We start from the raw sequence: 16,485 nt of genomic DNA, 5'->3' as shown, positions 1-16,485 counted from the left end.
AACCTAGTTATCTCTAGCCTGATTGTTGCTTGCATTTTTATACCTGCCTCTAGAAATTTCCGCTACATGCATCCCATGAAGTGGGTATTCATCCACGAAAGCTCATGCTCCAATATATCCCTTAGTCTATAAGGTGCCACAGGACTCTTTGCTGCTTTTATTCTCTCCTTGTGATTTACAGAAGTTACCTCACTTTTGCCAAATATTAAAATTAAGAACTGTTACATAGTCCTCTTATTTTCCTCTTTTTCCCATTTAATTTGTGAGCATTGACAAATAATTGCCCCCCCCCCCGACTTATGCAATCGTTCCGTTCTGGAAAGCCTAGTGTAACCTGAATTTTGCATAAGTCGGAAATGTATACCTGTACGTTACACAAAAATTTCAGCAACTCGAAAATCCTATTTCTGGCTTATGGAATTTTTTCCATAAGTGCGAATTTGCGTAAGTCAGGTCTTGTGTAACCCAGGGAGTGTCTGGTACACTATGTGTTTCCCTTGCTGTTTTATTGTGAAGTCAGGTTGTTTTGTTTCAGATGTGAACCAGGCAAACATATGTAGTATTTTAAAAATATATGAACAGCAACATGTGTCAGTGTTAGATTTTTTTTCATAAGCCAGCCTCCCCAAATCCCAGCTCTTCAGGCTTTTGGATGTGTAGAACTTTGCTGTACATTTTCTTACATGTTCAAAAATGTACAGGGGCACATTTTCAAACAGTGCCTGGTTTCTGATCTTACTTACAGTGGTATAATTCCACTTACTGCGGTAGAGTTGCTCCTGCTTTACATTGGTGTGAATTCAGACTCTGCTGTAGTAAGTGGAATTATACCAGTGTCATAAGATCAAAATTAAGGTTACAAAGTCCTGCGGGTCTATGCTGATTTACACCAGTTGAGGTTCTGGCTCTACTTTTTTCTCCCTTTCCAATTTTTGTAATACATAATTACTGTCTTCCTGTGCTTTCATTTTTCATTTTAACTTTGCAACTATTTTATAAAACCTGTAAACACTCTCAACAGGAGAGAGTGATTATACAAAACAAAGTTGAGTTGTGTTTGTTCTGTGTTTTTTAAACACCATACATGTTGTTGTTGTGAAAAGTGTTGCCTTGAGACTATTGGAAGCTAAAAGTCCTCCAGTTTATCCATAGAATAGGTACAACAGAAGTCAACAGCAATCTTTCCGCCTTCGTGCCTTAACCTTGTTCTGCATGGGACACATCCAGGAGTGTGAGGAGAGTTCAGTCTCCATGCTTGTTCCTGTCTTTGTCCTCTGTCTTGAGACTTTCAATATGGGGACTATTCATTGTCAAAAGTGGTGGCAGTTTTATGGTGCATATCTCTACCCACTTGAAACTAGACTGACATTGCAGCTTTTTTCACATAGGACACCCAAGAGTTATCAGCTTTGGTTATTGCCAACCCAGGCTGTTTTTGAATTGGTGATCTCCTGTTGAGAGATGTGGTTATCCTATTACCATAAAGTGCTCTTCTCACCCCTGAACTCCAATACAGATGCTTAGTTTTTACTCCTAACCACAAAGGCTTTCAGAAAAATTAAATATGCATGTTATGCACCATTTAATAGAAGAATATAACTGCATAAGACTATTACAATTTTAGAGAAGTATGGAAGGCAAATCTTGATGTGTGTCCAAAGAGGAAGAATTTGGAAAGGTAATAGTATACTCTTCATGTTACCTTACAAAGTAAAAGGTGGGGAATGCTTTCAGGAAAAGGCAGCATGAGTAGGGATATAAAACCTGAAGATGCCCATGCTCAAGTCTTTGGTTGAAACTCCAAGAACAGTAATGCTAATAGCTGCTACATGGGGAATGGGAGTTTGCTTTTTTTTTTTTCCATTGAATTAATGAGAAGTAATTCCGTTTTATGTAAAATTCTGTACGTTTTGAAAGCTTGATATGTATCTCTGTCAGGATGGTACTGATAACAGCATAGCTGATGTCCCTGGTTGAATCATATATTCAATGGGTCATGTCAGACATTAGTTATATTAAAAAAAGATGTACATGTTGTTCTCAGCTAGAGTGAGCAGTTGTTTTGAAATAGCACAGCAAGAGTTAATTGCTTTAAAAGTCTTTCAATTATTTTATAGCAAAGAATTTAAGCCTTTATAGTTAGGATTTGTTAAAAGCCCTGTGGCATAGCTGTGGTTGGCCCAGGTCAGCTGACTTGAGCTTGCGGGGCTCAGACTGCAGGACTAAAAATTGCTGTGTAGATGTTCAGGCTTGGGCTGGAGCCCAAGCTCTGGGCCCTTTGATCCTTACTGGGTCTCAGACCTTAGCTCCAAACCGAGTCTAAACACAACCGTTTTTCAGCCCCAGAGCCCAAGCCCTGATGGCTGAAGTCAGCTAATCTGAGCCAGTTGTGAGCTTTTTAATCCCTGTGCAGACATACCCTTCATCTCAAACTAAGTTCCTTACCAGAAATAAGACTTTATATATGTGTTGTCCTTTTTGACCTAGGTGCCTAGTCAAAGTTCTGGGCCTTGTAGGGTGTTCCAGCTGGGAGTAGAAATTGATGATGGAGTCGGGTATTTTCTTTGATGTAATGTTGTGTATTTACAAAGAATGTACAAAGTCCTGTTTCTCCAGGAGAAACCAAGAACAAAAGGAGCAGTTTCTTAACTGACAGGTCCAAGCTTCTTTCAGCCTGAGACTCTGATCAGAATCTCTCTTTGGGCTTCTGGCTAGGGTCACACCTCGCTTACAGGCTGCTGTTGCTTGGCTTTCTTGATCTGCTTCAGTCTCTGTCTTTTGTCCTCCCTCCCAGCTTGTCTTTTTCGCCCATGGACATGCCCACCCACCTGGTTAGAACAATACCTGTGGAATCTTTTGCCTACATGGTGCTAGTTTCTGGACAGGTTCTGTTAGGCCTTGTTTTAGATGTGGCCCCTTAACTGTCTCTTACAACTGTATTAAATGAGGAAGGATGTGTTCATGCATCAGTGTTGATGAGGTTTTAACTCCGCTTATAACAAGGTTTAATCTAGCCCATAAACAATACTTGTATAGCTGTGCCATTATTTATATCCAGCTGGTCTGGGAATATATTGCAGATCTCCTACATTCCTTAGAAAAGTATACACAGATACTAAATAGATTTTAAAAATTCAGATGACTAATTTTCCTGCAGTTTTATTGATTTGTCAAATACAGTTCAAGGGCTGGATGCTCCAGATTTGGCTGAAAGGTATTTTGGAGCAAATCTAGAAGAGGGGAACAAAGATGGCTTTAAGCCACCATTGTATGTCTATGCATCCCAGCCTGGGTCCACAGACTTGGGTTAGCAGGGCTCGTGGTAGTGCTCTAAAAATAGCTGAGCAGACAGTGCTTCGAAGCTGTGGCTTGTGCTGGACCTCGAACTCTGAGGTCCCTCCTCCTCCCTAGGCTTCAGAGCTGGAGTTTCTGCACAAGTGGCAAAGTCTACATGGCTATTTTTAACAGCATAGCATGAACCTGAGTCTCTCTACCCGGGCTGGGAGGCTTGCTTCCGGAGCTCTGAAAACATATCTGCTCAGTCCTGGGGTCTCCAGGCACTGCTTTTGTCCCTGGTGCTGCTCTAACTTGTACTGGTTGCCGGTAGTCCATAGGGTTATTTCACCGGCTAGAAGTCAGATGGATACAGGGCATCCCCTCCAGGCACACTTTCCTCAAGCACCTGCCCTATAAGTCAGTCTGGGGGTGAGGGGAGTAGCATAGGGGCTGCTATAGATTATTGTGCATCATCTGTCTAAGGTGCAAGGGAATCATCATGGCTGATTGTACTGTTTTAGTGCAGCTTTGTTGGAATGGCACAAACCAGCCCTAGAGAAGGAGAAGAGTAGTTGCTTTATGTAGCAGTTCAGGTAAAAGAATCTGCCTTTATCTACAGCTCTTTACTACATGAAGCACACAGACCTACTAGTTATGAAAAGGCTAAGAGAAAAATTAATGTCAGCACCAGGATTCAGATTTATATTCTCTATGAACTACACCATCCTGTGTGGCACTGCCTTATTGAACAGACATTGGGTCATGGAAATTCTCGAACTTGAATATAACTGAATTCAAGTCTTTCCTCTAGATGATTATCTGACACTTCATGTATGTTGTTGCATAAATTACATGAAATTGTATGTTATACTTCTTTGGTCTGTCTTAGGCATTGCAGTGCATAGTATGTAGAAGTAATTTTATTGTAGTTAATTAAATTTATTTGATTATTTTGAGATTGAATGTTTCTATAATACTCATTACTCTTGTATCTGAGCACTTAAAATATGTTGTATTTTTCTTCCAGAAGTTTTGATGTTGGACTGCATCATTTTCTTATCAGGTAAGCTAATGATATCATTAAACTGCAATAGAACTTCAGTGATCAGCTGGTTTCTTATTTTAGGCAGTGCTGATAGTGCTGCCTATTTTTAAGGCTATATGACAATTTTCCTTATAAGACCTTGTTTTCAGTTACTTACGACTTTGCCAAACTGTAATTGTTCAGCCTGAAATTTTCCATATTGGGTGTCTACTTCACGGTGATTTTTGAAAATCTCAGCAAAAATGGTTTAGCCATTTCTGAGAATGAGAAGACAAAAATACATGCATTGTTTTACCATGTTAAGTACGTTCTTATAACTATTTAATTGATAAGATCCAGGGTCTCAGGATCACTTTGGTGCAAGGACTTGAAATTTCACAGGGGATTGTCTTTTTGGCAGGGAAGTGGTTTTTATTGTCCCCATGGAAAACCTGTCTTAGTCAATGCGTAAGACAGACTGTGCTCAGACAATGAATCAGGGTTAGTTGTCTATAGGATTGAGCTTTGTTTGTTGCAAAAGTTGGAAGGTGTGTAGTGAATGATGCAGGGAATTGTAGGAAGAGAAAGCGATTCTCATGGTTAAGGCAGTTGACTTCCACTCTGAAGAACTGGATTCTGTCCCTGCCTCTGCCAGAGAGTTCCTTTGTGATGCTGGACAAGTCCCTTAAACCAAACTTATAACAGGTGGTCACTAACTGTCGTTGTGTGTTCTTCATTTTCTGGGTGTCCACCTTGAAACCATGGAGGTCTGATTTATAGAAATGTTAAGCACTCAGAGCTGCAACTGAAATGAATGGGAGCTGTGCTTTTGACATACGAAGTGCTACATAATGCTAAGCATTCTGAAAAATCAGACCCTATGATCCCAAATGGGGCACCGAAAATCAGTTGACACCTTTATTTTTTATATCTGTGCCTCAGTTCCCTGTGTGTAAAATGAGGTTCATATTTTCTCACAGAGAAATACGTGAATGTGACAATACATTAATTCATGTTTGTGAAGCATTCAAATACTATGGTGATGAACACCATAGAAAAGCCCACAAAGAAATTAATAATTTGGGGTTCCGAGCAGGGTTTAAATAGTCTGCAGTAAGTAATATATGGGGCCACACATTGAAAGTTAGGACAAAAAAATATTTAATAGCTGCTTATTAAGCACCATCCGTCACTGAATGAGACGGGGGTCCTGTGGAAAAACCAGTACGTTAACTTGTAATTAAAATTTTTTATCATCAGACATTCTCACAATGGCTCTGAATTAATGTTGCACAGACACACTTAATTCTGGCATTTCCTAATTCTTGAGTGCTTGACTTTGCAACCTTAATGTTCTTCTTAATGTCGTTTTTGGATATAATAGTTGTTCCGGCTTCAGTGAAGAGATGACTAAAATCACTAAACAAATCTGCATTTTTAGTGCACAGTTAAAGTTTTGAAAATATTGTACATTGCAGTGACACTATAAATTATATCCTAGTTATAGTTATTTTTAACAAAAATAAGTCATTGGTGTAAAGAGGATTGTCTCCTCAGACTATGAACAATGGAATCTTTTAAGAATACAAATAATTTCATATGCGAGACTATTATCACATTGACTGTAGATGTACCAAAAACAAGTCAATAGCAATGCTTCTGTCACAGGAGAGTCACTTTCAATTACTTCATACTGAAGAATGTAATCAGATGTTACTCTTATAAAAATATACAACAATATTTTACATCCCATTGAGATATAACACTGGGTTTGCTATTGTTTGTATAATCACTGCACAGCAAGCTGCCACTGAATTTGAATGAGCTGAATGTTTTCTTTCTTGTTTAAGGCCCCATCCTTTAATGCTACACAGAGGGCCTCCTGCAGTAATTTGTTGTTCTGTCCTTAATGACAGGATAGTCACCATTTGTTCTTGAAGCCTTAGACAGTTGGAAGGCAGTGTGGTCTAGTGCAGTGTCTCTCAACTTTTTTGATACCGGGGACCAGCCTGCTGCCTTCCTAAACTGTGTCAGGGAGCTGTCAGGGATCAGTGCCAGTCCATGGACCGGTCATTGGGAAACTTGGGACCTGGCTACTATTCCCAGCTTTGTGTTTGATCTTGGGCAAGTCAGTTCCTCTCTTTGTGTTCATGTTGTCTTAGCATGTAAGACATGTGAGCTCACACCTTAACCATAAGCTCTTTCGAGCAGAGACTGTCTCCTATTATGTGTTTGTACAGTACCTAGCAGGATGGGTCCCCCAATCTCAGTTGGGGTTTCTAGTCACTACTGGAATACAAATAATAAAAAATAGTCGCAGAAAGCATTACAAAAATATTCAGAAGATGCTACTTTTTTTAAATGTGAGAACTGCCTACCACAGTGCAGCAGGAATGTAGGAAAAACAAAGTGTAGATCCAGCAGAGGTAAAATCAATCCCAGCTGTGCCTAATCACTTATTAAAATACTAATTAAAGAGGAAAAATAAGCCCTGCAAACATTGCTGCTGCAATAGGGTTGATTGAGTAAGCAACCTGCCTTTTAAAGGCATGACACAGAAATTTCAGCCACACAAATATTCTTTAATCTGTTTCATTAAAGTTGTATGAAAAAGGAATTCTCTTTTGTTGGTGCAGGGGTGCTTGAGGTGTACTTTTGATATTGCTCTAAGATAAACTAGGTATAAAAGTCCCACCTTTTAAATGTACGGATGGAGGGAGAGATTGTGGTAGAGTGCATTGTACATTAGAGAGAAACTTAACTGCCAGAGACTCAAGCCTGTAGGAACCGCCAAAGCAGGGACTGCTACACTGTTGGGGAGTGGGCAAAATGGGGCTAAGCTGGGACCACCATTTCACCCATCAGGCACCCCACCCCCAAAACTGTTTAGGGGAGACCCCCAAACCTGAGAGCTCTAGGACTCAGATCGTGTTTCCCTCTGAAAAAAATCTTCAGAGAAGGAGCTAGCCGGAGATTCTAGCCAGTAGGAACAAAAGTAGCCAAAGCAGAGACCTTTGGATATTTAGAGAACTCTCTACAGTTAAGACTGAACTTTGTCTGCCCTGTGCTGACTATTTGCTCCAACCTTCTCTCTTACAGTATCATCACCTTAGCTTCCCTCTACACCTGTGCTTGGTACCCTCTTCTCTTCCCTGCCCTGTCCTCCTCTTTCCCTTCCCTTTCCTTTAGCTGATTCCCCTCCTAACTAAACCATTTTATAATGTCATGATTGTGAAGACGTTGGGGAGACAAACAAATAAAGTAAGTAAGCCCTGTTTGAAAACAGGGCATTTGATTAGATGAGATTGGGAACATGAGAGTGTTTCCTCATATAATGCTAAATTAAACCTCCTTTGAGGCAGAGCTGTGCCAGGGGAGGTAGCCAGAGGTGCCTTGCCTGAGCCGCAGTACCTGGAGACACCAGGCCTCTGAAGAGGCATAATGCCTTCGGTGCTGGTAGGACACAGCTCATGCTTTACCGTTGAAGCACAGAGCAGGACCACAATCCCTGGTCCCATCTAGACATGCCCCCTCTGGAGCCACTAGCGCAGCCAAAGACATTAGCTGCTTGCCCCATGCCTCTCAGGTCCTAAGAGGGAAAGACTTCTAGCCTAATCCTCTTCTTTACCACATTTATGTGGAACCAGCCATAATTTGGCTCATAGGATCACATTTTTAATAAGTGTATACAATTCCCATTGGCTTTGGTGAGATCCAGGACGTGACCCCACAAGAAAGAGGCATGTTATGAAGAGCCAGAGGATTCAAAGGGAAAATCTGTTCATCAGTCTATTCATCTCCTATTTTCATTCTTTGTGGACTCCCACTGGGTCCTGCATATGTCAGTGCTACCAAAAGACTAACAGAATTTTGATAATGAACCATCTGCTGGGCTGATAAGTGGCTTGTACACTGAATTTAAAAATGAGGGAGTCCCTGATTAATCAGTATTATTTGCTCAGAAAGTTGAGCAGGGGATCAGCATTTTGAAAAATAGAAAAAGAAAAGTTTCTGTCACTTACACTTGCGCACAATGCCCTCCAAAAGACATCAGATTTCCTTATTAAAGCTTTTAACAGTCTCTATCTACTTGCAGCTTTTCTGGGAAGTAAAGCCACTCACTGAAACTCAAGAGCATCTGTGAAATATCTGTACTTCCACCAGGGAATCCGTTCCCTCATGGCTGGTGAAAGCCAGCGAAGAACAACAATGCTTTCCATGCCTCTGTTAGAGAAGCAAGTCTACCAGCTTCCCTGAAAAATAGTGTAGTCTATTCAATCCTCAAAGCTAACATCTGATGTATACAATCTCTCCTGCTATTGCCATGCCTGAAGGCTTGTTCCTAGGCAAAATATTTGAGAACGAAGTGACCCCATGCTCCAACAGAATGCAACATCAGTCAACATCTGGATGCTTCTGAATCAGGCTTCATGCTGGGGCATAGCAGGGAAGCAGCCTGAGGCAATGGCTACACTTACAGCTGTACAGCGCTGGGAGTTACAGCTGTCTTCGTACAGCTGTGTAGGGAAAGCGCTGCAGTGTGGCCACACTGACAGCTACCAGTGCTGCAGTGTGGCCGCATTTGCAGCACTGTTGGGAGTGGTGCATTATGGGCAGCTATCCCAGCGTTCGTGGCTGCAACGTGCTTTTCAAAAGAGGGGGGTGGGGTGGAGTGTGACCGGGAGCGTGGGGGAGACAGAGAGAGTGGATTTTTGGAGGTGACACTGTGTCAGCTCCCTGCTTTGCAAGTTCTAAGGACTGGAAAATACACAGCACCAACCTTCAATCATTTTAAAAGTTTCGACCCCTTCCCCCATCCCTCTCTTATGCACTAAATGCAAATAGCCTTCAGACTAGATAAGCAGCTGCTTCAGAATGGACTCCCCCCTTCCCCCCTGCCGTGTTGCTTCTCTCCTCAAGCAAACACTATCAAGCTGTGAACATTCCAAAGGAATTCCCCTGCCTGCTGCTGCTCGAGCAAAGGAGCTGTGTTTGTATTTTAGATAAGCAGCTCTGGGAGCCCAGAGTTCACAACAAAACAGCAGAGTGGCTGAACAGGCATTCTGGGATACCTCCGAATACCTTGGAGGCCAATTACAGCGCTTTTGGTGGCCACACTTGCAGAGCAGCACTGCATCACCAGCACTGCAATCCTTATACCCGAGGCAGAGCAGGAGTACAGCCAGCGCTGCAGCCAGGGAGATGCAGCACTGTATGTGCCTTGTAAGTGTGGTCGGTGAGTAAGTTGCAGCGCTGTAAACCCATCACCAGCACTGCAACTCTCCAGTGTAGCCAAGGCCTAAGTGCCACTAAAAGCTGTCTTTTTCATGACAATGGACAGAGACCACATATCAATGTTAATTCTACCTAGTCTTTCTGCTGCTTTTGACACAGTTGACCACAGGGTGTTACTGACACTTTTACATGATTATAGCTGGAATAGACAGCATAACACTGAAGAGGCTCCAGTCATACCTCTTCAGACAGGAAAGTAAATCCTCCTCTGCAAGAACAATCAATTTTGGAAATCCACAAGAATCTGTCCTTTCTTCCATCCTCTTAATGTCTACGTGAGGCTATTTGGAAAAGCAAGACACTGTGCACCACTGCCAACATTATGCCCATGAATGCCCATCTGTATATCTCATTTTCCACAGTTGCATTCAGTGCCATCAGAAGGATGTCACAATGCCTAGAAGAGATCAGCTTTTGGATAAAGAACAGCAGGCATTCAACCATGTCTACCAAAGCAGTGCAAAACCTCATGGTCCTGTTTGATTTATCACTAAGCCTAAACCATCAAGTGTGTCAGTAACACAATATGCTTTATTACATGTGCAGCTTGCTAGGAAACTTGCTAACCTCCCACCTAGAGAGGAATTAAACCAGGGTGATTTCTACGTTTGTCACTTTCATACTGGTTCATTATAACTCACGATATATGGGACTGGAAGTTTATGCAGTGCAGGGGCTCTAGCTGGTGAAGCATGTGTCTGTCTAAAACCAAAGCAACAACAAAAACTGTTTTTTGATCCTCTGCTCTGGCACCATCTCTGCTTCTGATCTCAGTTCTAAGCCTTGATACCAATTATTCAAAGCCAGCCGTGTGTCAGGACAGTCTAGAATCATAGGACTGGAAGGAACCTCAAGAGGTCATTTAGTGCAGTCCCCTGAATTCATTGCAGATCTAAGTATTATTTAGACGATCCCCGACAAGCTCTTTAAAATCTCCGATGATGACAATTCCACTTACTAGGCAATGTATTCCAGTGTTTAATCACCCTGACAGTTAAGAAGTTTTTCCTAATATCCAACCTAAATTGCCCTTGCTGCAATTTAAGCTCATTGCTTCTTGTCCTATCCTCAGAGGTTAAGGAAAATAATTTTTCTTCCTCCTTCTTGTAACAACCTTTTATGAACTTGAAAACTGTTATCATGTCCCCTCTGTCTTCACTTCTCCAGACTAAACAAACGCAGTTTTTTTCAATCTTCCTTCATTGATCATGGTCTTTTAGACTTTTAATAATTTTTGTTGCTCTTCTCTGGACTTTCTCCAATTTGTCCACATCTTTCCTGAAATGTGGCACCCAAAACTGGACACAGTACTCCCGTTGAGGCCTAATCAGTGCAGAGTAGAGCGGAAGAATTACTTCTCATGTCTTGCTTACAACACTCCTGCTAATACATCGCAGAATGATGTTTGCCTTTTTTACAACAACTCGGTTAACTTATGATTCACTATGACCCCTAGATCCCTTTCTGCAGTACTCCTGTTTTAGACAAACATTTCCCATTTTGTATGTGTGCAGCTGATTGTTCCTTCCTAAGTGGAGTACTTCACATTTGTCCATATTGAATTTCATTCTGTTTACTTCGACCCATTTCTCCAGTTTGTCCAGATCATTTTGAATATTAATCTTATCCTCCAAAGCACTTGTAACCCCTCCCAGCTTTGTATCGTCTGCAAACTTTAAGTGTACTCTCTGTGTCATTATCTAAATAATTGATGAACAGAACTGGACCCAGAACTGATCCCTGTGGGACCCCACTTGATATGCCTTTCCAATTTGATTGGGACTCACTGATAACTACTCTCTGGGAATGGTGTTCCAATCAGTCATGCACCCACCTTATAGTAGCTCCATCTAGGTTGTATTTCCCTCATTACATACAGCTACACCAGGGACCATTTCTCTAATTTTGACCCTCCTGGATATCTGTGCTCCTGGAACAGTACAAAGCCACAACGGAAGCCAGTGAGAAGAGCTGGAGGTGAAGTCTTCTCAGTCAAAGGGGTTCAGCTGTAGAACAAGTTGCCAGAGGAGACCAGAGTAATCCAGCGTCTGACCACTTATAGGTTGTATTGTAAAACCCTCCTCTTGGACAAAGCATTACCGCCATACTGAGGATATGGTGATTTAAAAGTTATCCCCAGACAGAGCCACCTGTAACCAGGGAGGAGAGAAGAAGAGGACAACTTTAGGAAGTCCATTGTGGACCTCACTCTATAGATACCATATCTATGTGGTAGACACATGTAATGAGAACTTCAAAAGTGCTCAGCGTTGGCCTAACTCTGCTACTGTTCAAGTCAATGGCAAAAAACTCCCATTGACTTCAAAGGGAGCAGAGTTGGATCAGCATTCAGCACCTCTGAAACTGTCTGGCTCCCACTGAAGTCTACAGCTAAACACTCATGGATTTCAGCAGGAGCATTTGTAGGCTCATTGAACAGCTGTTTGCTGGATAGAGTACATTAAATTAGCTTTTCTTGACTCTCTGCTAATGTAGATTATGTGAAATTAAAGCTGAATTATTGAACTGGCTAATAGTGATTTTAAGTGTATTGTAAAGTGGAGCAACGTAGTAAAATCAAAATTGCTGTTAACAAAAGCTTGACCATACAATAATGAAGAGTGATGATAAATCCCTCAGCTGCTACTAAGCTCCCTTTATAGTTGTCAGAGAGTTAAATCTGAATCACATTTTTAAAGTAGTGGAATATAATCTGTTTGTGTTATAATGAATTAGTAATTGAGTATGTTGCAAAAATAAAGCTAGGTTCTGTATAAACAAAAGCATGTATTTATGTAGATATCATGTAAATTTGACATTTAACTTAAAAACAGTTGGAGCAGGGAAGTTGGGATTAACAAGGTGAAGCTCTCATCATGCTTGTGCGCCTCCTCAACTGTGAATTAGAACAGTTTGTTTATGTTGCAGAGTATTTTGAGCTACTGTATTGGATTTTGAGCTACTGGACATGTATTTTTTATTTAGTGCATGTCATTTTCTAATAACAATTTTGCTAGATAATTTGATGGAGTTAGATGGAATGGGGATAGTTCTCCTGTAGTATGGCAAGGAATATGCTAACCTGTCTTTATTCAGATGAGATTGTGAAGGTGCTGAACTCATCCATGGTGTAATAACTCCAGTGATGTCAGGGGTTAATGCTGATCCAATGACTTCAGAGGAATTTTTGTCTAAATATAGACTGCAGGATTTGGCCTGGAGTTTACAAATGTTCTTCATTTTGTAGGACATCACATCTGTTAGAATCAAAGTTACTGCATTCCAGAATTTCAGAGCTGTGGTTATAAGAGGTTACTCCCACAGGGCCCCATATTCTGCAAAACACTTGAGCATATGCTTGCAGTTAAAGCTAAGCAAGTGTTTAAGTGCTTTGCTGCATCATTTGCTGAATGAACGAATGAATTTTGCTTGATTATAAGTTTCTTGTTTGATTAGTCCTTTTGTGTGTCTGTTTGGATGTTTTTCACAAATTGTGACCCACATTTGGGCTTTTGGCAGTCTGAGTGACTACTTCCAATTAGTAGGACACAATTGGCATAAAGCAAATCAGACCAGCCAAAAGGTTTCATAATTATTTTATGTGAGAGCAGAGTTGTACATTTTAAGTGAGATATAAAAAGCAGCTTGTCAAATTTGTATGATGGTTTACTGGCAAGATTGAGATTTAGACATAATTGGAAAGAAAATACCTGTGGAAAGAAAATACTGTTGTCTGCTACTCTCAGTTTCTGGTAAATAAGCCCAGACAGTGCATCTGCCATAGGCAAAGTCTTACTCAGCACATGGTTTAGGTTGAACCTTTGTACTCTCAACAGCTATCACTTCCGCAGTTATATTTCATCTTTGTTTTTAAGGATAAATGTGTTATAATTTACCTCCAGTGCTGTTTCTCTCAACACATCTAAAAATAACACATTTTTAAACAACTAAGGCCTTTTCTCTGACAGTCTAGAAATTACTTAAATAAATCATTGATCAGTAATATTTTTGTGAAGTATCTTTTCCACAGGGGCATACAGTTTTTGTTTTTTTCTATTTGATGTGAGTTTTAAGCTGAGTCTGAGAGCATGATATTCAGGGGGTAGCCATGTTGTCTCAAGTTTTATTACAGAGCATTTGCTTTGCTTTACTTATTATGCAACATTGTTACCAGCAGAGGGGGCCCTTGTATTAACATTTTGGAGAATAATTGTATGCAGCATATTGTACAAGTATGGCTAGATGCTCAGCTTTTGTGGGCACAGTTGAGAAGAGGGAGTGTAAAGGAGTCAACTGTAGCTTCTTGATCCTGGAGCCAAATTTTCATGAGTCCCTGTTCTGGCATAGATTAGAGCAACGTGGGGGCTGCTCTGGTTTTACAGTAGCAGACTGGACCCCAAAGAATCATCTGAGGGCCAGCTGGAGCTCAGCATGATCCAGCTACACTCTCTCCCTGATAATCTCCTGTTGCAGATTCTAGTGAGTACCCCTTCCTTGCCACCCAGTAGAACTCTGTGAGAGGAATCCAGGCCTCTGTTGCTCTACATCCCTGGGGTATTTCAAGTTTCTAGCTGCAGCACTGGTTCCTCCCTGGGCCTCTCTGATATGTTTCCTGGGCACTGACTCTGTCCGTTATACCTTCTTGGAAATGGGGCTCCTCAGCCCACCTGCCTTAGGTCCTAGGACCAGCGGTGACCCTCTAAGATACCCTAGTTACTGAAACACCTCCCTCTCTCAGAACTGTACCTCTGTGTGATTCTCTCAGGGGCATGCAGTAGTTGTGAAGCAGTACACACACACACACACACACACACACACACACACACACACACCTTTATGCTCTTTTATAATTAATCATGTAAAAAACACAGTTGAGTACACTAGACATCAAAACAGTAAACATCTGAAACCACAATCTCTGTCTTATCCTCGTGAGCTCTTGGGCAACCATCTGAGTCGAGCAAGGCAGGCAGGCAGGGTGCCTGCTCCTCAGTCAGGCTGTTGCATGCTAACTGGTCTCTCTCCCTCATGAAGCCCTTGCCAGCTTCTGTGACCTTTCTCTTTCTTGTCCTATGCTTCCTTGTCCTGTCTGACTCCTTCCTGTCCCCACCATTCTTGTGTGGCTCACTATTTAAACACACCTGACTTCCTTCTATCTTCTGGGTAGTTTTCCACGACTGCTGCCCACCACCCTCTCTTCCCCTTCCCTCCCTCCCTTCAGAGGAGTTAAGCTAAAACTGGTTTTCTAAGGATGCATCTCATCAAGTGTTCAGGTGTATGCGCCTGAATAGGGTCACTGAGACCTAAGCGCTGGCCCTTTGCATTTCAGCCTAGTGCAGTGGTTCTCAACCTTTTTGTAGTGGCAACCCTTTGCACACAGCAAATCTCTTGTGTGACCCCCCCCCCTTTATAAATTAAAAACACACTTTTCACGGCAGACTTGCTAGCTAGGAGGCATGTACTCTCAATCCCCAGGTAATAACCTCATGACCCCCAGTCTGAGAACTGCTGGCCTAGTGGGTACACTACAGGCCATGTCAGCAATGGTTGATCCACATACTTAAAGGCCTTAATGACAAAGCAGATTTTCATAAAACAACTCCACAATATCATTCAGAATTCTTTAGTTGTACAGGTTTAGCCCCAATTCATCATACCCCACCGGTTGTCACCACCTCTCCCTGCATACTGGGTGTTCTAAGGAGTGATATAAGAGCCCACAATGATGACTCTGTGCCCTCTTGGGATTGTCCCACACTAAGGGGAATCCGCAGCCAGGGAAATATGACCTGATATGTGTTCTCTGCCACCGTCGCATATCTGTCTTTATTCTCTGCAAAATATGTACTCAGGAAGGGGGCAGCATGTAAAAAGGGGTGAGATCATGGAGGGGGAGGATTCTGAGAACAGATGTTCTAAGCAACCTGTTTCTTTCCACCATGGATTGAACTAATGTCAAATACGATGACTTTCTTTAACGGAGTGTCCCAGTGGGAAGCCAGCCACTTTTCCTGTCCTCCAAAAAAAGAAAGCAATTCTGTTACTTGAGGGACTGATGTTCATTATATGGGCCTGACCCTGCAAACCTTTACTCATGTATGTATGTGTAAGTACTATGGGCACCTACATAATATGGTAAAGAGGGCATTAGAGATAGCAAAGATAGTTATAGCTGTTGCCACTTATTTTTGGTATAGCAGTAGTGCCTAGCTATCCCTATCAGATCAGGGCTCTAGTAGGCTGTGTGGTGTACAGATACATAGCAAGAGATGATCCCTACCCCAAAGAACTTACAATCTAAGGCCCTGATGCTGCAAAAACTTATACACATGCTTGAATGTAGGCGCTGTGAGTAGTCTCAATGAATTTGTAAAGTTAAGCATGTGCATAAGTCTGTGTAGTTTCAGAGTCTAAATTAGGGCAAGGTGCAACTAATTGGTGAAAGAAAAGGAAACAGTGACAGGAAGTCAGAGTGACAGACTACCTGCTCAACCTGTAGAATCCGCTGGTTTGAAGGGTTTTGTGTGTGTGTGTGTGTGTGTGTGTGTGTGTATGCACACAAATCTAGAAATAAACGAGACACGGGAATGGGGTCAGTAGCTCCTGTGTAGCTATTATGGCCCGAAATAGTCTGTAAATATCAATAAGGGCTATCCCTTCTGTAATTGCAGAATTGATCCCAGCGTTGTTGTTTTGAACCTTGTAAGAAGCACTTTTTCTGTCACAATAGTCTTGCTTTTATAGCACACTTTCTTTTGCCTCCACTCATTTACTAGTACTGTCTGCATAAGAGGGTGGCTTTTAATATGCAAACTGACTAAACTGCTGTATCTAAAACAATCCCTCTGAATTGATTCTCAGACTTGTCAAGCACCTAGAATCATTGATTG

General features: G+C 41.7%; 1 protein-coding gene across 7 annotated transcripts in view; it reads left to right on the top strand.

Annotated features, from left to right (window-relative positions):
* Positions 1-16,485, top strand: part of HHAT (hedgehog acyltransferase) — a 390,792-nt gene that overhangs the window by 111,178 nt on the left and 263,129 nt on the right. For all 7 annotated transcript variants that reach the window (XM_030557592.1, XM_030557591.1, XM_030557593.1 and 4 more), the window contains exon 9: positions 4,304-4,339. In XM_030557592.1, the coding sequence (XP_030413452.1) occupies positions 4,304-4,339 (36 nt within the window). The remainder of the gene's footprint in view (positions 1-4,303; positions 4,340-16,485) is intronic.

The sequence above is a fragment of the Gopherus evgoodei genome, chromosome 3 (assembly GCF_007399415.2).
Source record: "Gopherus evgoodei ecotype Sinaloan lineage chromosome 3, rGopEvg1_v1.p, whole genome shotgun sequence".
In the NCBI taxonomy this organism is placed as follows: Eukaryota; Metazoa; Chordata; order Testudines; family Testudinidae; genus Gopherus; species Gopherus evgoodei.
The sequence above is the reverse complement of the archived record's forward strand: the minus strand, read 5'-3'. Positions and strand labels throughout refer to the sequence as shown.